Here is a 27,008-nt window from a genome sequence, read left to right on the forward strand (position 1 = left end):
ATGGCCTCGTCGACGAATCTGCCATCACCGATTTTTCTGAGACTCCTCAGTTTCTCCTCGTCGACGAGTCTCTGAATTTCGCCGACGAGGAGAACAAAGGTTTCGTCGACGAAATCTGCTTTTTTACCAAAATATCCCTCTCTTTAAATATTTAACCCAGTTTTCACTATTCCAGTTCTTACAACCTGAGTTTGAGCTATTTATACATCTGCCTTCATCGACGAGACACATCACTTCTTCAATGAGGCCAAGTGGAGAGTTCGTCAATGAGCACTTATTCATCGTTGATGAATTTTAGGCCCTGAAAATAGCCCTCTCAGTAATTTCTCATCGACAAGACACGTGGCGTGTGATGAATCTAGTAGTGAGTTCGTCGATGAATCCGAAGGGTTCGTCGACGAGCCCTACAATTTCTCCATTTGAATTCCCCTTTTCTCCTCTTCTTTTATTATTTAATTTCTATAATTCACTAGGTCCCTACATTCTCCCCTACTTAAAAAAAAATTCATCCTTGAAATTTACTCTCTGTATTGAACACCATTCTTTTAAGAAAATGGGTTACTTATTTTATTACTTACCCTGAATTATGGCGAAGGAATACCGTGGTTACATTCAGGGTTCTGGGAGATTACATATACACATAAAACAAAATTCTCCCACAACCAAAATAATATCTACTACTAAAAATTTATTACATTTAACTAACCTGCACAAAAAAACTTTTACATATTCACTAGTAACTTTTCCTGACTTCTACTGATTCCCGTTGAAGAGATACTGGTACTTTTATCGTATTTGCTTCTAGAGTTCCCATGAAGCCTCCTCTATTCTCCACAAGACTTTTACTAAAGGAGTCCTCTTATTGCGCAATTTTTGTTCTTTCCTATCCAGAATCTGCACTGGTACCTCCTTATATGCTAGAGTATCCCTGAGCTCTATCTCACCATAACTGATCACATGGGAGGGGTTTGGGACGTATTTCCTCAACATGGAATACGTCATGTATTCTGGACAAAAGGGCTGGTAAGACTGGCTTGTAGGCAACTAACCCCACTCTCTCAAGGATCTCAAACGGGCTAATAAATATAAGGCTAAGCTTGCCCTTCCTCCCAAATCTCATAACTCTCTTTAATAGTGCTATCTTCAGAAACATGTGATCTCCTATATCAAATTCCAATTTCCTCCGATGAGTATCTGCATAACTCTTCTGTCGACTCTGAGCTGCACTGATCTTGTCTTTGATGAGTCGAACTTTATCATATGCCTACTGTACTAACTCTGGTCCCACAACTCGCTGCTCCTCTAACTCATCCCAATATAGAGGAGAACGACATCTCCTACCATAAAGCACCTCATAAGGTGTCATTCTAATGCTAGCCTGATAGCTATTATTATATGCAAACTCTACTAGTGGCTTATATTAGGTCCAATTACCCCAAAAATCTAGCATGCACGCCCACAACATATCTTCTAATATATGAATCACTGTCTCAGTCTCGCCGTCTGTCTAAGGATGAAACACCATGCTGAAAGATAATTGAGACCCCAGTGCCTTCTGCAAGTTCCTCCAAATGGTGACGTGAAATGTGGGTCTCGGTCTGATACTATAGACATTGGCACACCATGAGAATGGACTATCTCCTAAACATAAATCTCTGTCAATCTGTCCATGGAGTAATTAACTTTAATAGGAATGAAGTGAGCGGTCTTTGTTAATCTATCAACGACCACCCAAATAGCATTCTGACCATACAGTGCCGGTGTCAAACCCATCACAAAGTCTATAGATACATGATCCCACTTCCACTTTGGGATGTAAAGCGGCTGTAACTAGCCTGCCGGCCTTTTGTGCTTAGCCTTTACCTACTGGCACGTTAGACACTGCTGTACGAACTTGACAATTTTCCTCTTCATATCGCTCCACCAGTAAGACTCTCACAGATCCCTATACATTTTAGTACTACCTGGATGAACCGTGTACAAGGACCTATGAGCCTCCTCTAAAATCATCCTCCTAATGTCTATATCTGCAAGCACACATAACCTGGAACGGAACCTCAAGGCCCTATCATCATAAATACTAAATTCATCTCTCTGTCTATCTTGCACCTTGGCTATCAGCTCTACTAATTCTGTGTCATCCCTCTGAGCTGTCTTAATTCTTTCCTACAGAGTAGGCTGTACTACCAGGCTGGCAATAAATGACTAAGGATCACTTTCTACCAACTCTACACTAAGTTTCTCCAGATCCATCTAAATCGAATGCTAAACCTCCATAACTACTAGTGTTGGTCCCACTGATTTCTCGCTCAGAGCATCAACTACCACGTTTGCCTTCTCTGGATGGTAACTGATAGTACAGTCATAATCTTTAATAAGTTCCAACCACCTCCTCTTTCTCATGTTCAGCTCATTTTAAGTGAAGAAGTACTTCAAATTTTTGTGATCAGAGAATATCTCGCATCTCTTACCGTACACGTAATGCCTCCAAATCCTTAACGCGTGCACAACTGTAGTCAATTCCAAATTGTGGGTAGGGTTGTTCTTTTCATACTCTTTCAACTATCGGGAGGCATAAGCTACAACCCTACCATGCTGCATCAATACACAGTCGAGCCCTTTTAAAGACGCGTCACTGTAAATTACGTAACCATCACCCCCTGAAAAAATGATCAACACTGGTACAGTGACAAGCTTTTGTTTCAGTTCCTAGAAGCTCTGCTCACAATCCTCATCCCATTCAAACCTAACATTCTTTTCTGGTCAGCTACGTGAGAGGTCATGATGAAGCTGAAAACCCCTCTACAAACTGATGGTAATAAATCGCCAGTCTCAAGAAATTCCTAATTTCTTGAACGTTCTTCGGCCTTTTCTAATTCAACACTGTCTCAATCTTGCTAGGATCCACTAAAATACCATCCTCTGAAATAATATGCCCCAAAAACGACACTTTCTCTAGCCAAAATTCACATTTATTAAACTTGACATACAACTTCTTTTCCCTGAGCATCTGAAGTACTAGTTATATATGCATCTCATGCTCCTTAAAAATCCTTGAGTAGACTAGTACATCATTAATTAAAACTACAATGAACTGGTCTAAATACTAGTGAAAGACTCTATTCATCAAGTCCATGAACACAATAGGAGCATTCGTCGGATCAAAAGGCATAACGAGGAATTCATAATGGCCATACCTGGTCCTGAAAGCTATCTTTGAGACATCTTCTACCTTTACTTTCACCTGATGGTAGCCTGATTTGAGGTCAATCTTGGAATAAACCCGCGTATCCTGAAGCTGGTCAAATAAATCGTCTATACAGGGTAGAGGATACCTGTTCTTGATTGTCACCTTATTAATTTCCTTGTAATATACACACGTCCTCACAGACTCGTTCTTTTTCTTTACGAATAATACTGAAGCTCCCCACGATGATACACTGGGCCGAATAAAAGCCTTATCCAGCAACTCTTGCAACTGACCCTTTAGCTCTCCCAACTCTACTGGAGCCATTCTGTAAGGAGTTTTAGAGATCGGTGTCGTCTCGGGAAGTAGATCAATAGCAAAGTCTAATTTGCGGTCAGGAGGTAACCCAGGTAGATCTTCTAGAAAAACGTCTAGAAATTCCTTAACCATTGGTATATTGTCCAGCTTCAATTCATTCTCTAACACCTCCTTTACAAGAGCCATAAACCCTTGACAACCATCCAAGAGTAACCTCCTCGCCTGTTTGGCTGATACTAATTGAGGCGGGGATCGTACATGAGACCCTATAAACCTAAATTTTGATCTTTTCCGGAGGTCTGAATATTACTTCTTTCAAATGATAGTTTATACTAGCATAATTGACTGTCAACCAGTCCATGCCAAAAATTACATCAAACCCATGCATGTTCAATACTATCAAGTCAACTAGCAAGACTTTCCCCTAAATATCAACTGGACAGCCTTGGAGCACTCTATTACACCTTGCTACTGACCCTATCAGTATAGTTACTAAAAGTTCGGTGTCTAACAGCTATGTTTCTGTCCAACATAATCTAATACACCCTATAGACCCGAACGAGTGTGTGGCTCTTGAATCAAATAATACAATAACTTTAAATGAAAGCATGTTAATGATACTTGTCCCCACATCGCCGACTATCTTAGCATCTCCAGGCGTCAAAGCATAGACTCTCGCTTTCCTTTGCTGGCCTCCACGGGGCACCTTATAGCCTTCCCAATGCGGTCTAGGAGCAAGAGCGGTATCGGGTGGTGTGGGGCAATCTCGCACCAGGTGTCCCTGCCTACCACAGCGATAGCAAAGAACTCTCCCCACTCGACACTCTCCCAAGTGTCTCTTTTCACAAGTCTGACAGAAACGAAAATTTTGCCGTGCCTGAAACTCACGACCCCCAGTCTCCTGCCTCTATCCTCTGCCATAGTTTCCTATCCTCCACTGTCCCTACCTCGATCCTTGCTGGAATCCTGAAGGCATATATCTTTTCTCCTGTCCCTGCTCCTCTGCATCCATGTGCTCAATAGCCTCGACCAAAGCTGCTCTATCAACTAACTCAACAAAATCCTGTATCTTCAGCACTACCACCTGCTTGTATATTCCTCGCCTCAATCCTCTTTTAAACTTTCTCGCCTTCTTTACTTCATCAGGAACAATATATGGGGCAAAGTAGGATAGCTCTATAAACCTCACCGCGCACTGCTGGACCGACTGCTGTCCCTACTTCAGATTTAGGAACTCTTCCACTTTAACTTCCCTGACAGTGGTTGGGAAATATCTATCAAAGAATAATTCTTTAAATCGGTCCCATGTAATAACTATCAGCATCATCCTCTGCTACTCTAGAAGTTTTACAGTAGTCCACCACCTCTTAGCCTGCCCTATCAGTTTATAGGTAGCAAAGAGGACCCTCTACTCCTTTGTACACTATAATACTGTCAAAACTTTCTTAATCTCCTGCATCCAATTCTCGACGGCTGCAGGATCAACTCCTCCTAGGAATGCCATAGGATTCATCTTGGTAAATTTCTCTATCGTGCACCCATGCCCTATAGAAGGGCCTCCCTACTATCTGGAGCTCCTAGCGATCTCAGCCATAACCTGTTGAGTCACATTGCGTAATATCGCATTAGAATCAGCCCCGCCTGCACTCGAGGGCCCTGCACCATCACTACCGCTCGCATGAGCACTACCTCCCCTCGGGTCCATCTTGAAAAATAATAAACATAACTTAGGGACCCTATTCTTATAATTTACATGTCTAACTAAAATCCTCTATCTTGTCATCCTTATCTTATTTCAAAATTCAGTCCTACACTTTAGAAACACAAACTGGCAATAGTTTACTATGGTTTTCCTGAAATCGTCATCCCAGTAAAAACAGAGAAACCACCACGGAAGTCCTATCTCTAACCTGCAGAACAAAACCTCAAATTCTTTTCCTATACTCTAGTATTGTTTCCGTTGCACTCTAGAGTCTATAGAACCTATCAACCTAGGCTCTGATACCAAACTATAAAGACCTGCCTATTTTACCAAATTTTTTTTTCCTTCCACAATAGTTTCCAATATAATAATCCTGACAAATCATAGTCAACTTGGACCTATGGGTACCAGGGATATACCTGAAATACAACACGGATACCTAAACAGCGAAAAACGTAAAATCATATACATATCAAATCATCCAACCAACACAATACCAGAGTTCTACTACAACTGTTACATACATTCATCCATCCCAAAATAACCAAAAGGTGCCCTAGGGTTACAACCCAAAAAATCCATTTGACCCTAGCAAAATAACTTACCCTTCAGATAGGGTAGAACAGTCGAACTCTAATGCTGCGAAGCTCTATCCACTCTTCTATTTGGGGCTCCTGAAATGTTTATATAGCTGGGGGGATACATCTCTCAGTAAGTGAAATAAACTAATATCAGTGTGTGGCAACATGAGTTTTTCCATGTTATACATATAACAGTACATAAATCATATTTGATAAAATTATCTATATCATATCTGGGAAAAACATAATTTAACATAACATGGTATAACATACTGAATTTCTATACATAAAAATCATCTCATATAACTGTACATGAGATAACACCCCGGATGAATAGCTGGCTGGTGTCATGTATTACCCTCACATGACTAGGTTGTGCGGCACGACGGCAGGACCTAGCCATGGCTAACCGACCAAACTAGATCAACATAAGTCTGTAAGTACGATGATTTTGCCCCTCTTGGTCTAGACATCAGAGGGATGACTGCACTACCATAAAACCACATTGACTGTTGATCTCCCACTGCCCCTTACGACAAGTGATAGCACTAACATACACATGATCGTGATCATATATTTACAGTAATGTACTTAATAAAGCATAAACCAAATCATCCGGGTTCTGATAATATATAGTATATTTTAAAATAATGATACATGACTATTTCATAATAATATCTGTTATGATATTGTTTTTATAAAATTTTGCATAACATATCATATAAAATTCACGGCCCCTTATGCCGGCATTTTGTATCTTAGAAATCATGGCTCTTACGCTGGTATAGCATATCATACAAAACCCTCAGCCTTACACCAGTATATCATATAAAATCTCAGCCCATACGCCGACATATCATAACATACTGAATTATGAAATCTCTGTACTATTTAACATAATATCTAAAACATAGTTCCTGTACTGTTATAGAGTTTTACATGAAAACTAGTAATACATGAATATTCTGGGAAAACATAATATTTCACCATTATAATTTCCATAGTAAATGTTACTCATGCCACACAAAAGGGGTAATATTCATAACATAAAATATGTTCTAAAATCATATTTCTGATATTATATAAGAAAACCATATTTCTAATCAACAACATTATTTCCAACATAGTTTTACAATATACATATTTACCTGAAATTAAATGCTGTAAAATAATAAATATATTTTCATAAGAAAACTGACTTAGTTTATCCCTTAACCCGACCTTCTCGAAAACCCACAAAATACCCAAAATCACCTCTGTGTGTTCCAACACCCTGAAATTGATATTTTCCTAACACAACTTCAGTATTATCTTCCCTAACATATTTTCCTTAGTCTAGAAATACCAAAAACCTAATAAAACTGAAATTAACTAACTTACTCAAATTTAGGGATAGTGCTCAAGTAGGCCTAATCAACGATCCACTCCAACAGATATGGAGAGAATCTTCCCAAGAGTAGTGTGGCAACTTCGGATTGTCGAACCGGCCCAAAAACTTAGAGAGAAGGGGTGGGGGACGAAATGTAGAGAGAGAGAAGAGGATTGCATGCAGGTTTTGTCGAAGAAGACCCGAGTTTGAGCTATTTATACATCTTCCTTCGTCGACGAGGCCAAGTAGAGAGTTTGTTGACAAGCACTTATTCATCGTCAACGAATTTCAGGTCCTGCAAAAAGCAATCTCGGTAATTTCTCGTCGAAGAGACACTTGGCATGCGACGAATCTAGTAGTGAGTTTGTTGATGAAAACGAAGGGTTCGTCGACAAGCCCTGCAATTTCTCCTTTTGAATTCCCCCTTTCTCCTCTTCTTTTATTATTTAATTGTTATAATTCACTGGGTCTCTACATAATAGTTTAGTGGCAAATCTATTGAACCATTATCATTATCATCCCTTGCCTATCTGAACTCCTTCTTCGAGACATTGCAACACTTAAAATGATAGTTTCGTAAATTTAAAGATAAAGTTATAATTTTAAATATAAATATATATATTTATTTATTTATGAATATAAAATATAATTGTTATGTCCAAAACTTTCTCATCTAACATTTTTATGGATAAAATTTTAATTGTAGATCTTGGGTTTAATGTTACATTAACAATATAATTATTTTATGTAATTATAAAAATATGAAAATTTTGATATTCCGCACATAACTTGATGTACCTTTTAAATTTATTCATAAACTTGTAAACTTTTTGACTTAATGTTCTACAAATTTTAACCATTTGAATGCGACCATTCAACATCGCAGATAAAGCATATGGTATGTGGTTATCATCCAAAATACATAAAATGTGTCTTGTTTACTTCATGAAAAAGCTGAAAAAGAGAGTATCTTGAGCTATATGTTACTAACTTTTGGATTCTTCTTAAGATTTCAATGTTTATTTGATTATTTAAGAGTTAGTTGACGATCATTTGACTCAATCTAAGATAATTCATAGTTAATTATGTATAGTTCATAAAACGGGTATGTTGGGCTTCCCTCTCACATAACTATACTCTTGATCTCAATTTTGGTAAAAACAGACCGAAACTACTAGTTCTTTAACTTTAGGATTAGTCTAGAGACTAATCAATGAATATTAATTAGATCAATTAACCGCACCTAAGAAAATAACAGGTTAGTGGCAAATCAATTGAACCATTATCTTTATCATCCCTTGCCTATCTAAACTCCTTATTCGGGACATTGTGACACTTAAAATGATGGTTTCTTAAATTTAAAGATAAAGTTATAATTTATATATATATATATATATATATATGAATATAAAATATATAATTATTAAGTCCAAAACTTCCTCAACTATCTAGCTCTTTTATGGATAAAATTTTAATTGTAGATCTTGGGTTTAATGTTGCATTAACGATATAATTATTTTATGTAATTATAAAAATATGAAAAATTTGATATTCCACACATAACTTGATGTACCTTTTAAATTTATTCATAAACTTTTAAACAGTCAAAAACTTTTGGACTCATTGTTCTACAAATTTTAACCATTTGAATGCGACCATTCATCATTATAGATAAAGCATATGGTATGTGGCTATCATCCAAAATACATAGAATGTGCCTTGTTTACTTCATGAAAAAGCTGAAAAAGAGAGGATGTTGAGCTATATGTTACTAACTAGTTTGAATGTCAATTCTCAAGAAAGAAAAATGCATCATATAATTAACTTTAATTTTTTAAAAAAAATTAAATTGAGAAGTTTTTAAAGATTATGGATTTCAATTTTTTGAAAAATCTATTTTTTAAAATTATTATTCTAATCTCCGAACGTTTCTTAATTTTTTTTTCCAAATATTACAAAATTAGCCAAACACAATTTTATGAAATAGAAAATCAATTAAAATGAGATTTATTTTGGTTATTTTCACCATTCCACTCAATTTACACTTTTTTTTTTATCTAGCACTCGAGAACCAACTTTTCAATTCCAATAACTCCTTTTTTCACTATTATTCAAATTTTTTTTTATAGTAATCCAAATCAACCCCTCATCATATAAAAACACTTTCTTTCACTAATTAGAATGACAAAAAATTAAACTAGCCTTATTAAATATAAAGTAGGTTGGTTGTTGGTGTTGTTTTTGGGAGACCTTTAATGTTTTTTATCTATAGTCTTGTAATCACGGTTTTCTTCCGTCAAAAGTGAGGCTATATCAATAAATAATTAGAAGTGCTGCCCTCCTTTAGCTATATATATATATATATATATATATATGCACATACCCCTCAAGCCACAAATTTTGTACCCTTAAAATTAAGGCCTAACTTAATATTAAAAAATAGTTAATTGTAAAAGCATGGCAAATATGTAAATAAAAATAAATAGTGCAACGACCCTCTTTCCTTTACAGCACTTGGGTTCTCTCTCTCCATCTCTATGGAATACAGGTTGCTCCAGGCTGCATATATAGCAAATAGTTGTCAGAAGGATACATGAATTTGAATATGTTTAGATTAGAATAAAAATTAATATAATATTTGAAATTATATTTTATTTATATTTATATAAATATAATTTTATAATTACACATAAATACATAACTATACTTAGATCAGACATGGTTTAATTATCTGTATCTTTTGAACTGCTAATCAACTCGGAATTTTAGTTTGCTAGAAAATGTAAGTTGAAGTAAAATCATTTTAAAGGATTAATCCAAATTTGATTAATTAATTTTTATAGTGATATCCAATAATTGACTAGATTAAACAGTTGAATTCAATTTAAAAATTTAAAGTCACGATCAACAAATACTTTTTTCCTATATGTAAATTTAAAATTAAATCATTGGTTTAAACTCAAACATATAAATTTAAATAAACTTCAAAAACTTAAAAGCATCCCTCCCTAAATTAAACAAAGATGAGATTCATAGTTCAAGTTCTAATTCTTGAAAAATAAAATAAAGGTAACAAATTTAATTTTAGTTCTATACCGTTGAAAAAATGGTTATATATGATATTATAGCATATATTTTTATATATTTATTATATCGGTCCGGCTTAAGCCCTGATTATTAAATATGCATAACTCAAATCAAATCGTTAACAAAAACTTTAAAATTATTTTTTAAAAAAATCAAGAAAATGATTAATTAATTTTTTAATTTAATTTTACAATTTAATTTGATTTTTCAGTATTTATTTCCACCCTTTTGAGTCATGCTATAGATACTAGCCATGGGCTTTGCTCCAAAGTCCTAAATTAAAATTTTTTGAAAAGGAGACTAATAGGAAATTGAAATAATGGAGAGTTGTGACTTGTAAAAAATATTTTAACTAATATAAATTCATAAATTAACCACAATTTATAAATTAATAAATTTATTTCAATTTCTAACGCATAGTAAAAGGATATTAGAAAGAATAAGCAAGAAAAAAAAATCAACCAACTAATCAAGACTTAAGTATAGTTATGAATTGAGTACGTGCATTAGCATTAGTTTATCATTTGGTAAGGATAAAATTAAAGTGAAAAAGATTTTCTATCTTTTTTACTTTAATTTTATTTACTTTGATATTAGTCTTTGATATGCACAGTTGGGTCAGTTCAAGTAGTGAGAGCGACTTATAACTTTAATTATTTCAAGATCACGGATTCGATTTCTCATTGAGACATCATGCTAATGAATTATCAAAGATGTGTCAATGGGCGGACGTGTTTCATCCTCGGAGGAAAAAAATAATCTCTAATAGAAGCAAAATAAAATTTAAGCGTACCAAACATGAATGTAGGTCGTTGCACCCACAAAGTAACTCCCCGTTCAACATATCTACAGCTTGAGATGCTCCTCCACCATCACTCCTCTGCTTATGCTCACGTGCCAGCCACCATAAACATAAAAAGAATTAAATATTCGTTGCTAATTATTTGATTAATTTGTACAAATTAGGAGTGATTTAATTATTAATTACCTTAAAACTTACTATATTGTGTTAGACTTTTGGTACTTCATTAATAACATCATGGGATAGTCAGTTGAAGGGCCCTAAATAAGGCCATTAAATTTATTTATTTTTTGGTCATTTCATAAATCTCACCTTCTCAGTATTACTCTTCATTAAATAATTAATAATTAGAATGGTAAAATATCTAGTTAAATTTAAATATTCACATGCATACCATTGTCGTAAAAATTCTAAATGTACCCAATAAAAATCAAGACTTCAAATAAGATTTAGTGTGAGTTAAAATTTGATTTCTAACATCATGCATGGTAGAGCAAGTTTTAAATCCAACTTATGTATATCCTCGTATTATTTAAATTTAATTAGATATTTTTTCTAAATTTTATGTAATTTTATATATCAAATATTATTTTAAAGAATGTCATAATGCAATACACTCAACTAAAATGTCTTTGTTAATAACCTCAATTATTTTTAAGAAATGGCTTTGTCTTGATTAAGGTCTATATGGTTAAGAATATAATGAACAAATTATATAGCATTTAAGTGAAAAAGGAAAAAGAAGAGATCAAGACGATGAAATGAAATAGTACTAATTACCTTGTAATAGTCGACGGCGACGAAGTTAGCCCATCGGCCGCCGGCGGCATCATGACAGGTGCGGAGCATGTCCAAAAGCGGGTCGGAGTTGAGCACGCACGCATTCTTCGCTGTGCCAGCCGACCTAAAATGATTAACCAGCACTAGAGATTTGGTCGCGTCATTTAATGGCGCTGAGTTTTCCCTTGCCGGACACCTTCCTGCGTGCACTCCTCCATCCCCATCTGCAGCATTCATTTCATCCAACCCTAAATTAATTATGCATTTATTTTTTGCATAATAAAATCATGGATTTCTGTCTTTTCTTTATTCTTTATTCTTTGATAATGGAAAAAAAAAAATTGATATCAGATATATTCAATGAATTAAATATAAATTTAATTACATAAAAATAGAGCCTACAATATTAAAGTTAATCATTTGCCCCCAAAGATTAGTGGGGCTCCCTCAGGCGACAGTAAATTTTATCGTTATTATTGTTATTGGCATATAAGGATGGTTCTAGTGACGTGTTTTGTTGGCGGTATGTTTTCACGGGATATAATTCCCAAGAAGACCAATATTTCGAATACAGGTAATAAAATGAGTTTATGTATAGCAGATGACTCGTTAATTACTCATTTGTCTAAATGAGGTTTGAATTTAAGAGAGGGTGACCCATTTATAAAAGGAACAACTAGAACCCAACTAGTTTAAATCATACCGGTTTATTACTCGATCTGTCAATCCTTTTTGTCGCCCTTAATTTTGAATGAATTACTAGTTTATTAAAGAATGATGTACGTACACTGATTCTCAACCATGTAATTCCATTGATAAGCAATGCCTTCTGTTTGCTCCTTGGATCTAATGGAAGTAAAGACGAGGAGCCTGTGGTTATTAGTGACCATGTCGACAACAAGGGGCCAATCCTGACCATTTTTAGGCATTTGGGCAAGAGGGAACCAGTATTTCATCAACCCGGCCTCTGTAAACACCTTGGTCAATCCATTTGGGGCTTTCACATAATCTTCTAATATCAATGTCACAATCTCCGATGGGTTTGCCGATAGGAAAGCTTCTATCTCCCTCAGTGTGTCAATAGCCGGTTCCTACATTTTATTATTGTCATATGCTATATATAATTTAAAATTAAATAAAATACAGAAATTGATTAATATTAACCTCCTCTTAAATTTGAAAAAGCTGACCAATTCCTCTTATAAAAAATTTCATGAATTTTCATAGACATCCGAAAATTTAGACAAAGTACTTTTGAGGGAGGGGGAGAGGAAATAAACATATATAAGTGCTCGGTGCTCCGAACATATTGAGAAATTTGAAATCTTGAAATAGATTGGTGCCTTTTGATACGCACCTCTTTTGTGCATCCAATGAAATATATATTCAATGTACAATTAATTATCTATTGAAGATAAGAAAGAAGGGTTAGATTTTACAAATGCGGTGTAGTCTTTGCATTCCCCTCCAAAAGAATGGCACAACCACACATCTCCTTTGAAATCATACGTGTCCAGCATTAGGCCTCGAACTCCATTCTGTTGCAACTAAGGACAATTAAACTAAGGGTATGGACAATTATACATGTATGTGTGTGTACAATAAAACCAATGAAAATAGGAAATTAGAAAGAAGGGGGTTGGAAGATGAATAGACATACATTTAGCTGTTGAGTGATGCTATCTTCTTGGTTTGTAATGGTAATGCGAGGACCTCCCGTGTGAGAAGGCTCTCCTCGGATAGCGAAGGCATTATGAGTTGTCAAAAATGCATACTTATTGAATGGTAGCGAGTTATTCTGTTGAAAATAGAACAAACATCATCAAACCAATTAAAATGAAGTATAAGTTTTAAAGTTTTTGAAACAAGAAAAAAGTTAAGTGTCACAGATCGTAGATGAAGTAGTGTGAGCCGACCCATCTATTTGATTCATCCTAATTTTGAGCTCACACAATGAGAAATACGTTTTGGAGTAGATTCTGACATTGTGAATTCCACGTCCTAAATGCTAGTATATGTTGTATGATTGGGGGAATTCGAAATCATAGTTGGAAGAATCATTCTTTACAACAGTTTATACTTTCACAGAGAGAGAGAGAGAGAGAGAGAGATGGGGGACATGCTACATACCAACAGCTTGAATTGGTTTGTAACGAATGACCTCACACACATGGAACCGGAAAAGGCACCGCGGCAGGAGGAGCAAGACGATCCCGCTGCACAATCACCGTCCGATGAGCAGTTTTCAAGCAGCTACATTAATTAATATACACAGATTTAATTATACACACTTGGAAACTGTGTAAAATGAATCTCAGGCATCTTACATCCGCCGCCACAGGTAAACCACCGCCTTAACGGTTCCGGCTGATTCTACCATAGAGATCAGCCATAGACAAAATGGCACCGGAGATATATATATATATATATATATATATGTACGCACTTCCTACCAAATCAAAACCATAAAACATTTCTTCAATGACAAACGTACCTTGCATTGTCCATAGGCACAGCCAGCTGCTGCTGCTGCTGCTGCTGCATCTCTTAATAATAACACTGAAATTATTATCAAAAGCTGAGGCTTCACGGACCAAACTCCCATCACAGATCAGAATTGAAGAGAAAGTGGATTTGCTTTTTCTGTGTCTTGGTTGAGAAATGGAGGAGAAGGAAATGCTTTAGGAGGGAATTAAATAAAGGAAATTTGAGGAGAGAGAGAGAGAGAGAGAGAGAGAGAGAGATGGATGGACTGATCAAGCTCGTTTGGTGGCGTCCAGTCGATGATTACGAGACTTTAATTTTCTACCGTGTATATGAATTTTATTGGGTCATCGTGACTCCTCAATGTCATAAATTTTGTCAGTTGCGAAAAATAATTTTATTGTTTTATCTTTAATTTGTTTTTGAAAATATTATTTATAAAAATATTGAAGTTTTGCAAAATAAGATACTGTCATCCAAATTGTTTGAAAAATTAAAAAATAAAAAATAAAAAGCAAAAAAATGTTTTTAGCGGTGCCATAAACAGTTATAACTGCAAAATGGCAATAGACAGAAATACGTAACGATTCTCTGGTTATTAATTTCTTCTCGTGTGTCATAATTAATTCATAATTAAGGAGGAAGACGAACAATTTTCGTAGTATACATTACTCCATGCAGCTCTTGGTTTTTCTGATCAATATCAATTTGTTTTAATTTTTTAACTACAGCTTTATTTGAATTGCAAATCAGTGGCAGGGAAGGAAAACAACCATTTTGACTGGGCCAAGTATTGAAGACATATAAGGGGCAAGACAACTAAAGCTTCTTTATTATTAGACACTTTTATTGCAGATAATATTTAAAGAACTGCACTGCTATATAGCATATATGGTGTGATAATATTACGGGCTCATGCGATAAGTCTCATTCCATAAATTTCCATCACACATGATATTTAAAAAAAATAATGTGCACGTAATGTATTAGAGTTGTTAGTTTAGTTGTTAATTCAATTATGGGTTATTGTATAAATATACCCTTATAATATTCTTCTTGTACATTGACACAACAACAAAAAAAAACTTATATTTAGTAACGAAACTATCAGTGGTGGTTTCAAATATCGTGGGAAAATAATTTTCACGTAAAAATTATCTCAAAAAAATATTAGCGACGATTTCTGCGGTATTAGTGACGGATTCAATCCGTCACTAAAAGACACTTATAAGTGACGATTAAATAACCATTACTACTATTATTTAAAGCAAATAAAAAAATTTATTTCAAAGTATTAGTGACGAATTTGAAGATTCGTCACTATTAGACCCTTATTAGTGACAGATTTGAGAATCGTTACTAATACTACTTTTATTTTAAGAAATAAAAAAATTTACTTTAGAGTATTAGTGACGAATCTTCAATTTCGTTACTATTAGACCCTTATTTGTGACGAATTTAGGAACCGTCACTAATACTACTTTTATCTTAAGAAATAAAAAAATGACCTATAAAGTATTAGTGACGAATTTGAAGATTCGTCACTATTAGCTCCTTATTAGTGACGAATTTTGGAACCGTCACTAATAATACATTTATTTTAAGAAATAAAAAAAATTACTTCATAGTATTAGTGATGAATTTGAAGATTCGTCACTATTAGCTCCTTATTAGTGACGGATTTGGGAACCGTCACTAATACTACTTTATTTTATAGTATTTGTGACAGATTTGATAATTCATCGCTATTATCCCCTTATTAGTGACGGATTTGGGAACCGTCACTAATATTACTTTATTTCAGAGTATTAGTGACAGATTTGATAATTCGTCGCTATTATCCACTTATTAGTGACAGTTTTGGGAACCATCACTAATAGGTTTTTTATTAAAAAAATATATATTTTTTATAATATTACTGACAGATTTAATGATTCGTCACTATTATCCCTTATTAGTGAGGGATTTGGGAACCGTCACTAATACTTCTTTTATTTAAAAATAAAAATAAAAACATTTATTTCATAGTTTTAGTGACGAATTTTGGTTTTCGTCACTATTATCCTTTAATTAGTGACGGTTCCCAAATCTTTCTCTAATACTTCTTTTATTTTAAAAAATAAAAAAATTATTAAACACTATTAGTAACGAATTTTTGGATTCGTCACTTATAGTCTGACATTGATGAGTCGCACGCGGATTCCCCAATGTTATTGCTTTCCCTCCAAGCCTCCTCATTTTTCCCTCCATCTCTCTTCATATCTCTCCAGTCTCTCTCTCTGTCTCTCCATCTCTCAATCTCTCTTCATCTCTCCAATCTCTCTCTCTGTCTCTCCATCTTTCAGTCTCTCTTTGTCTCTCCGATCTCTTTCTCTCTTTCTCTATCTCTCCATCTCTTAATCTCTCCGGTTTCTCTCTCTCAGTCTCTCCATCTCTCTTCCCCGCTGCCTCTGACGCTTCGGATCCGTGCCCGTCGCCTTCGCTGAGGAGATCAAACGCCGAAAGCCTTCAAGGTTGTTGGCTTTACCGTGATCCCAAGAGGGGGGGTGGATTGGCATTTTTAAAATTTAAGCCCTAGGTAAATCTCCTAACAGCAGTAAATTCAGAACCCTATGGTCAATCTAGTGCAGGTAATGTAAATTAGTTGTAATATGTACTAGTAATTAAATAAAGTAGTCTACTTAACAAAACAAGCACTAGAAAGCGGTAAAGGAAGAGTGACACGCAGAAATGTTATCGAGGTTTGGCCAATTGCCTACATCCCCGCCTTGGCTAACAAGTATAAGGATTACCACTATAATTGCTCACTTAAATGGGTGGAGCGGCACCTAAATAAATGAGGTCAATTAGCACAGGGCTGACCTCGACCTTTACAACCAATCCTTACCCGGCTGGATTACCGCCCCCTCAGGCTACGCTTGGAAACACTCAGATTTTACAACAATGAATATTGGTACAGTGATTATGCTTTCATGTAAAGCAGATATGTACCCAGTTACGTGCAATCACATACACCACCAATATGATATAATATGTAAGCTTAATGTTGTTTAATATATGCTCTCAAATATATATGCAATAGATGTAATTAGTGCATGAAAGTGCAAACTAGTATGATCTTTGTATCACAAGATGTTCAATCTAAATGCTCAAACAAACACGTCAGTCAAACTTCATATATTTCAACCAGCAAATTTTCTCAATCATATAAAGCTCAAGCAACGTATAAATTTGGTTTGCAAAAAGAGATTCAATCTTTGTGTTTAATAGATGATATAACTCAAAGAATATTGCAGCAAAGATTTTCACCTCATAAACAAATATCTTTCCAAATATTTTTCAAGATAAAATACAATAGACATTTGCAAACAATTTTGAAAAGATTTTGCAACCAAAATAATATACGAACTTCACAAAATATTGCAATGAGTATCCAATACTCAGAAGTTCAATAGAAGTCTTCTTAGGAGAGACTTATTAACAAAGTCCCCTAAGAGTACTTAAGGTTTGGCTCTCAAGAAAATTCGTATCAATCAAGCATAGAACAAAGGAGAGCAAACCTTTAGAGCAAACAACACTCAAATCAAACTTACGAAGGATTTTGGCAATAAGGCAAGGTAAGAATGAGCATATGGAGCTTAGAAATGAGTAATATGAGTTTTGAAATCGAGAAAGAATTTTTAATCAGGTTTTTCTAATCAACTTCCTAATCATTCCAAATGAAGGGGTATTTATAGACTTCCCCTGGATTATAACCGTTAAGGACACAAGTGGAATTATTAGAAAAGATTTAATATTATTTTATTAAATTAATCCCACTTAACAAAGTTAACCATGGTAAAAAATTCGGACCAACCCGAGAGCACTGGTCGACCAGGACAAGTTCGTTTGACCGAAGTTCTTGGGTTTCGGTAGACTGGGTAAAAATTGAACTATGAGTTCGGTCAACCGGACTTATATATCCGCGATTTTCCCATTTTTGCAAGGTTCGGTCAACCGGACATATTTGAATTAAGCTGGTCGGTCGACCAGATTCCCACACGTGGGAACTCAGTCGACCAAGTTGGTGATATTCAAAATATGCTTGGTCGACCAAGAAGTCAATAAAGTTGACTCATGGGGTGGTTGATCGACCAGGGTCAAATGAACTGCAAGAGTTCGGTCGACCGGGCTATGGTCAACAAGTTGACCCAGTCTTTGGTCAGTCAACTGGGGGCAAAATGTATATAAAGTGTCGATCGACCGAGTGTGCACATTTAGTGCATTTCGGTCCTATTTCACCGAAAAAACACATACAAGTGAGTGAGTGTTCTAGGGTCATTTCTAAGTCCTGTTTCAGTTATTTTTTGTTTGAGTTTACTTATTAGATCATGCATGTGAAGTGTGTGTGATTATCACAAACCACAGAACCTCATTACTATTACATACCCTTTGAATAAAAATGAAATACAATAAAAATTGGGTCTTCAACTTTACTTTCTGTTTGTGTATCATGATCTACCAATTTGAGTTCCTGCATATAACCTCAAACACCTATTAAATATAACAGGTATTTGTCATTATCAAAACCAGGCGTGACCTATAAGGTCAACATTCTCCCTATTTTTAATGATGACAAATATATTAAGTAAAAATATGGGTATAGCCTAAGAAGGCTCCCCATATCAATATGTATTAAAGAAAACTCATGTCTTAATCCAATTAGTTTTGCCTCTCCATCTCTCCCTTTTGGCAACAACAAAAAGGGCTATAAGAATTAAGAACTCTAGGCAAAGGGTAAGTATAATATTTATACATTATAAGTTTTGAAAAGTTTTTGAAAAATTTTGGTAGAATGCAATTTGAAAATAGAACGTTCCAAAAATAGATCTTGTATAAATAATAACCTGTTTGAGTTTATAAATCCTAGTAGCTTATCCACAACTACTCAAAGAGTTCTAGTATGATTAAAGCAATAAAACATAAAGCCCATTATTATCATGCTGTAGATATTTAAAAATACAAATTACAAACAACAAGCAGTAATCAATATTCACAAAGTCTAAGATAATAAGACATATCAACAATAATATTAGTTGCTAAGACTTGTAAATTTCACTTGAGAGCTTCCCCTAAATTTATGCAAATCATGAAATATCTAAGAAGCCTCTCTATTGTGCATTAGACCTAACTCATGTCTAATTTGTATGAACCTATCTTCGAGTAGTGGTTTAGTGAATATGTCTGCCCACTGCTCATTGGTGCATACAAACTAAAGTGCAACATCCCCTTTCTACACATGGTCATGAAGGAAGTGATGTCTAATCTCAATGTGTTTAGTTCGTGAATGTGAGATATAATTTTTAGAGATGTCGATTGCATATTTTTTTTTTTTTTTTGGTAAAAGAGGGCGGCACCTCCTAAATTTTATTAGAAAACCCCTCACTTATGATGGAGGAAAACCATGGTTACAATTTTAAGACTTTGGGACAACGAAAGCAAAATCCAAGAACCTAAAACTAACTTAATCAACATAAACCAAACCAAAAAACCAAACACCAGCAACCAAAAAAACTAAGAAACTAAACTACTAAAAGTGTAATAACACAAAACATCATGAGCGCAAAGAAGGAAAACCCAACAAGTCTAATCGAATCATTGCCCTAACTTGCTGAGGAAGATCATCTTGGAAACTATATGATCGAGAGATACCAGATTCACCCTATTTGGCAAAGAAATCTCCACTTTTATTCGCCTCCCTATAAACATGTTCCACTTTGAACTGTATGCCTCTTAATGCTAGCATAAGTTCTTCCCACAAATCCCATAAATTCCAAACCGAGCACTTCCCAGAATTTGTCCACTGAACCAACAAAGTAGAGTCACATGCAATCTCCACTTGATCAAATCCGAGATCTTTGCACAGATTAATCCCTAAAATAATCGTCTTCAATTCAGCCATGTAATTTGTTCCATAACCCAATAATGAGGAAAAAACTACTTTAAATAAACCCTTTTCATCTCTTATCACGCCTCCACCACCACAAATCCCTGGGTTACTTCTACAGCTCCCATCTACATTCAATTTAACCCAACCTATCCCATGTTTACACCATCTGACTACACGAGGAAGACGAAACCCCACATTTTTTACTTGAATATCCAAAGCACGAAGGAGTGCAATATTCGTGCAAGAAGCAGGTGCACATTTATTTAACTTGTCTGAAATGGATCTCAGCCAATATTTAATATCTAGTCACACAGTTCTCACCGAATCATGAATTGATTACATCCTGGCTCTACATCAACGAGTCTAGAGTCTCCAGATGATGAGACTAGGTATAAGACCTACTAAAATGCCTAACTGTGAGGCCATCTTGCACAACTAAACCAGACATTAACTCTACCTTTCCAAGTACTCGTTGCCATACAACTAACACCCAATGCTGTCTTCAAGATGTCTTCTGCTTTCACTTTTACCTGATGATAACCCGATCTGAGATCAATCTTTGAATACACCAGTGTACCCTGGAGCTGGTCAAAAAAATCATCAATACCGGGTAGAGGATACTTGTTCTTGATTGTCACTTTATTAATCTCCCTATAGTCTATACACATCCTCAATGACTCGTCTTTATTCTTCATAAATAAAACTGGAGCTCCCCACGGAGATACACTAGGTCGTATAAAACCCTTATCAAGCAGATCTTGCAATTGATCCTTCAATTTTACCAATTTTGCTGGCGCCATTCGATAAGGTACTTTGGAAATTGGCGCTGTACCTGGAAGTAGATCCATAGGAAAATCTACCTCACGATTGGGTAGCAAGCCTAGTAACTCATCTGAGAAAACATTTGTAAATTATTTTACTATAGGCGTGCTAGCAAGTTTCATTTCATTCTCTGACATCTCCTTTACAACAGTCACAAACCCCTGACAACCACTCATCAGTAGTCTCCTCGCCTGAATTGCTGAAACTAGATGAGGTGGGGATTCCACTCGCGACCCTACGAACTTGAATTTTGCTCGTCCCGGAGGTCTGAATATCACTTCTCGTGAATGGCAATCTATGGTGGAAAAATTAGCTGCTAGCCATTCCATGCCAAATATAACATCATACCCGTGCATGTCCAGTACTATCAAATCAGCAAACAAAGTCTTCCCTTGGATATCAACTCGACAACCTCGGAGCACCCTACTACACCTCACTGCTAACCCAGTTGGTGTAGATACCAACAATTCAATGTCTAACAACTGTGTTTCTGCCTCACATAGTCTAGTGCACCCCGAAGACACAAACGAGTGTGTCACACCTGAATCAAACAATGCAATAACTTTAAAAGAAAGCATAACAGTCATACCTGTGACCACGTCACCCGCCATCTCAATGACACTCAGCGTCAGCGCAAACACTCTAGCTGGAGCCGTATTCCTCTGGTGGCCCCCGCATGGCGCCTGATAACCTCCCTAGTATGGTCTAGGAGTTGGAGCTGCGTCTGGTGGTGTAGGGTAGTCTCGTACCATATATCTCGGTCTACCGCAGTGATAGCAGACCACACCACTAGCTCGACACTCTCCCCAGTGCCTCCTACCACAAATTTGACAGACAGAAAGACCCTGCACCGCCTGAACCTCATGACCTCCAGTATCCTGCCTCCGCCCTCTGCTATGATTACCTCTCCTTCACTAGTTCTGTCTAGGACCCTGCTGGTAGCCCATAGATGCAGATCTCTTCCTTTGACTCTACTCCTCTACATCCAAATGCTCACCAATCTCTACCAAGGCTGCTCTATCGACTCGCTCAGCAAAATCTTGGATCCGCAGCACCACCACCTACTTGAATATACTTTGCCTCAAGCCTCTCTCAAACTGCCTTGCCTTCTTCACTTCATCAGGAACAATATACGGGGAAAAATGAGAAAGCTCGATGAAACGCGCCGCATACTATTGGACGGATAGTTGTCTCTGCTTCAGACTTAGGAACTCTTCTACTTTAGCCTCCTTGACAATAGATGGAAAATATCTATTGAAGAACAATTCTTTGAACCGATCCCAAGTCGTGGCTATCGGCGTAGTCCTCAGCTGCTCTAAGAGCCTCATAGCAGTCCACCATCTCTCGGCCTCTCCTGTCAATTTATAGGTGGCGAAAAGGACCCTCTGTTCCTCAATACATTGCAACACAGCCAAAACTTTCTCAGTCTCCTGCATCCAGTTCTCAACGGTTGCATAATCAAATCCTCACGAAAAGGGCGAAGGATTCATCATTGTGAACTTCTAGATAGTTTACCCATGGCCAAATAACGGACCACCCTGCTCCCTCGAGCTCCTAGCGATCTCAGCCATAACCTACTGAGCCACGCTACGTAATACCGCTTCAAAGTCGGTCCCAGCTACACCTGATGGCTCTGCTCCATCACTGCCACTTGCATGGACTCTACTTCCTCGTGGATCCATCATGAAAAATAACAAATGTAACTTAGAAATCCTATCCTCATAATTTACCCACCTAACCTCATCACTTATCTTAACATTCCCAACTTATTCCTAACCCCAGTCCTACATTCTAGGAACACAACCCGACAATAGCTTACTCTGGTTTTCCTGAAATCATCACCCTAAGAAAAACACAGAAACTACCACAGAAACCTTTCCTCTAGACTGTAGAACAACCTTAAATCATTTCCTATACTTTGGTATTGTTTCCGCTACATTTTAAAGTTTACAGAACCTAGCAACCTAGGCTCTGATACCAAACTGTGACGACCTACTTAATTTCCACATTTTTTTCCATAATATAATACAATATCACAAAGCTTAGCAAATCATGATCCACCTGGACCTGTGGGTATCAGGGATACATTAGAACACATAACGGAATCCTAAACAGTAGGAAACATACAATCATAATATCATAAATACAAAATCATCCATCACAATACCAGAGTTACTACATTCACTGTATTTAAGTTTATACTTCCAAAAAAGAAAAACCTAGGGTCATTTTCACAAAAATCCAACCGTTCCTGCCAAAACTTACCCTTTAGTGAGGGCAGATCAACGGAACTATAAAAGCAAAGCTTTACCCGCTCTCCTATCAGGGGCTCTTGAAATGTTTATAAAATTTTAGGATGAGACACCATTCAGTAAGGGAAATAAACTAACACTAGTGTGTACTTGAGCATTTATGTGGTATACATATATTCATAAACATAACCAATAAAACTATATATATTACATTTCTGGGAAAACATGTATAATCAAAACATGACAGAACATACTGTATTTTCATAGCATAACTCATCTCATATAATAATAATACAAAAACAATCATGGTAGGTTAGCTAACTTTTGCCATGTATTACCCCCATATGATTGGGTTGTGTGGCCCAAAGGCAAGACATGACAATAGTTGGCCGACCACTACCAAGTCAAAAGTATAGTTTGTAAGTCTAATGGGTCTGCCAGACTTGGTCTGCACACCAGGGGCGCTCACACACTTCTTAAAACCACATCAACCATCCAATCTCACACCACTCCGTATAGCAGCGTTAACACAAATATCATGATAAATCATGAACACATAACATCAATACCGTGCAAGTACTAGCCTAACTAAGCCAACCAGGTTCTGATATCATATAGCATATACTAAAACTGTGATACATGGATATTTCATATCATTAATTATCAAATCAATCATATCATTTTGCATATATACGTATATCATGAAAATCATCGGCCCATACACCCGGTATTTCACATTTTACCATAGCTCGGCCCGTACACTGGCAAATCATACCCATAGCTCATCCCGTACGCTAGCAAATCATATCCATAGCTCGGCACGTACGCCAGCAAATGATATACATAGCTCAGCCCGTACGCTGGAAAATCATATCCATAGCTTGGCCCGTACGCTAGCAAATCATACACATAGCTCAACTCGTACGCCACCGAATATATCAAAATCTCAGCCCATACGCCCGTTTTCCTTTATAAAAATCAATATCATTAACACATTTCCAGAAAATAGTTTTTCATTATAATTTCTACTCATGCCACACGAAATAGGTTTTTCATATATCTAACATACCATCATTTTCAACAGTATTTCCCAAATATAAATCATATATATAAATATATTTATTTTCCTGAAATCAAATGTTGTAACGATATACATATTTTCATAAAATTACTAGCTTAGTTTATCCCCTTACCTGAGTCCTGAGAAGTCCCTAAAACAAACAGCCCCGCACCCGCAGGGTTCCCCGTTCAACACCCTAAAAATGATATTTCCCAGAACTAAAGTTCAGTATTACTATGCGTACTACGCTTTCTAAAACTATAAAATAGGAAAATACTAAGTAGAAAGCCTTACCTTGGATTTGGGATGGTTTCCAACTCAGCCACAGCGACGATCCACCTGGGCAGACTTGCAGAGAACTTTTCCAAGACCGTCATGGTGGCCTCAGATCGTCGATCCGGTGGAACTCCGGCCCAAAAACTTAGAGACAAAAAGGAGAAACCAAAGGATGAGAGAGAGAGAGAGAGAGAGAGAGAGAGAGAGAGAGAGAATTCTGTGCACAAATGAGCTGAAAAATCACTTTTAACCACTATTTATACTACGGCCTTCGTCGACGAGCCACGTCATCTCGTTGACGAGGTCATGAAGACAACTTGTCAATGAGCACTCTCCCCTCATCAACGAAATTCAGAATCCCCAGTCCCATACTTGGTATTTTCTCGTCGACGAATCCTGTTCTCGTCGACGAGCTCCTCTTATACCCTCGTTGATGAATTCCCTGTGTTCGTCGACCAAAAGTTGAAAAATTCCTTGGGTCATTACCGCTTCCCTTACAATCCGCTGCTTGCAAGAGGTACAACTCTCTCCTAACCCACTACTTACAAGAGATACAACTCTTATCTCAAACCCTAGTTCACAAGCTGAACCGTGAATACAATGAAATTTGTAAAACACTCAAAATCGCTTCCAACAAAAGCTAGTGAGTACAATTCAAATTCCTAATACATTAACATATGATGTAACTTGATGCTTAGAATGTATGAAACAATACAATTGTTTATGAATGATATGCTTCAACACACAAATCCCTTTTTATCAAAAACTCCCAAGTAAAGATATATTTGAAACGCTTTGGAGCATATTTGGATTCTAGTTCACTTTGTAAAGATGCACAAATATATCTAATGTGAACTTATTAAAAGCTTTATCTTGAATATTATATTAATCAAAATCAAAACGCTTTCTATCAAATACTCAATCACAACAAGATCTTTGTAATATGCAAGTATATATATAGACGATATGTATTCCAAAGATAAAAAACTAACGTAGTCTATTTCAAAAAATATCCTTCAACAATATATATATGAACTTCAAGGATATCTAATCAAGTGGATTTGTAGTATTAAAAAATATCAAGTCTTTGAATGGAAAAACTCACTTGAACCTAATGTATTTAATCAATAGCAAAAACTCTTTTCAAGTGTAATCCTATCAACGAGATTTAATATATATACACACACAAGATCAACCTCTTAATACTTAATCAAAAATAGATTTTGCAATACCAATCTCTTTGAAAAATGAATATCAATCAACAAATCTGTTTAGAGAATGAAACTATATGAGAATAACTCTTAACTAGAAGATTGACTTACCAAACCTCAATACCAGAATGAAATCAAGAAGAGAATATGAGATCCCTTTATTTTTTTTGAGTTGATTTGCCTAAGCTTGATAAGTATAAGTTGAAGTGCAGGCAATCGTATAGCAAAGTGCTCAACATTCTCAATTCGCTTTCAAAAAGTGTTCTTTTTTCTTCTTGTTGATCTTGGCTTTTTTATTAGGGTTTAGATATTCAGTATATATAGTGTCTTACCCATAGAATTGATTTCAACTGTTGGATCAAAAGATAGCTCGTGTGTTCGTACATTAAAAAAAATTAGGTTTTTAAGTGGCGAGTTCAGGCATCTAAAGTCACAAGTTCAGGCGACCGAAGTGCCTCGGCCAAATTCTATTTTTCACCCCAATTCTTCTAGCGACTGAGCTTAATCTTCAAGCTCTTGAAGAAATTCTTCCGGTTACTGAGGTTGAGTTTAGGCTACCAAAGTTCCCATTTTCTAAATTTTTTCTCTCTAATTAAAAAAATGTACTTTGCTCTCTTTCTTGGCCCTTTTATAAAAATACTTTCCAGGGTTTTAAAAATGTTTCTAAGTCTATGAATGTCCCCTAATATAATTCTAGGCAACCTCTCGACTATGCATTTGGCCTAATTCACGCTTAATTTGGATAAACCTATCCTCCACAAGTGGTTTCGTTATGTTTGCCCATTGTTCATCCGTGCATACAAACTCAAGTGTCACATCCCCTTTTTGCACATGATCACGAAGAAAGTGATGTCGTATCTCTGTATACTTAGTTCATGAATGTAGTATAGGATTCTTTGAAATGTTTATTGCACTCGTATTGTCACATCTTATAGGGATTGTTTCATAACTTAATCCAAAATCCTTCAGTTTTTGCTTTATGTATAGTGTTTGAGCACAACAACTACCTGCCGCTATGTATTCAGCCTCAGCTGTGGAAAGAGCTACTAAATTTTGTTTCTTGGAAAACCAAGAGACTAAGGAATGTCCTAAGAAATGACAAGTACCACTCGTGCTTTTCCTATCCATTTTTCTACCCGCAAAATCAG

The 27,008-nt window shown here is 36.1% G+C and overlaps 1 protein-coding gene across 2 annotated transcripts; it reads right to left on the bottom strand.

Moving 5' to 3' along the window:
- Nucleotides 1-9,555: 9,555 nt before the first annotated feature.
- LOC131161359 (PI-PLC X domain-containing protein At5g67130-like) lies at nt 9,556-14,620 on the bottom strand. Of its 2 annotated transcripts, XM_058117089.1 has the most exons (8): nt 14,321-14,620; nt 13,957-14,079; nt 13,487-13,624; nt 13,266-13,364; nt 12,614-12,917; nt 11,827-12,050; nt 11,038-11,124; nt 9,556-9,716 (listed from the first exon to the last, which is right to left on the bottom strand). In XM_058117089.1, exons 1-8 carry the CDS (start codon nt 14,429-14,431, stop codon nt 9,693-9,695), a joined length of 1,110 nt encoding a protein of 369 aa, XP_057973072.1. In that variant the 5' UTR covers nt 14,432-14,620; the 3' UTR covers nt 9,556-9,692. The 2 variants fall into 2 exon arrangements, with proteins under 2 accessions (XP_057973072.1, XP_057973064.1); XM_058117081.1 differs by lacking the exon at nt 9,556-9,716 and having other exon boundaries at nt 10,873-11,124; nt 14,321-14,615.
- Between the last annotated feature and the right edge of the window lie 12,388 nt (nt 14,621-27,008).

Source organism: Malania oleifera, chromosome 1 (genome assembly GCF_029873635.1).
Source record: "Malania oleifera isolate guangnan ecotype guangnan chromosome 1, ASM2987363v1, whole genome shotgun sequence".
Taxonomy (NCBI): domain Eukaryota; kingdom Viridiplantae; phylum Streptophyta; class Magnoliopsida; order Santalales; family Ximeniaceae; genus Malania; species Malania oleifera.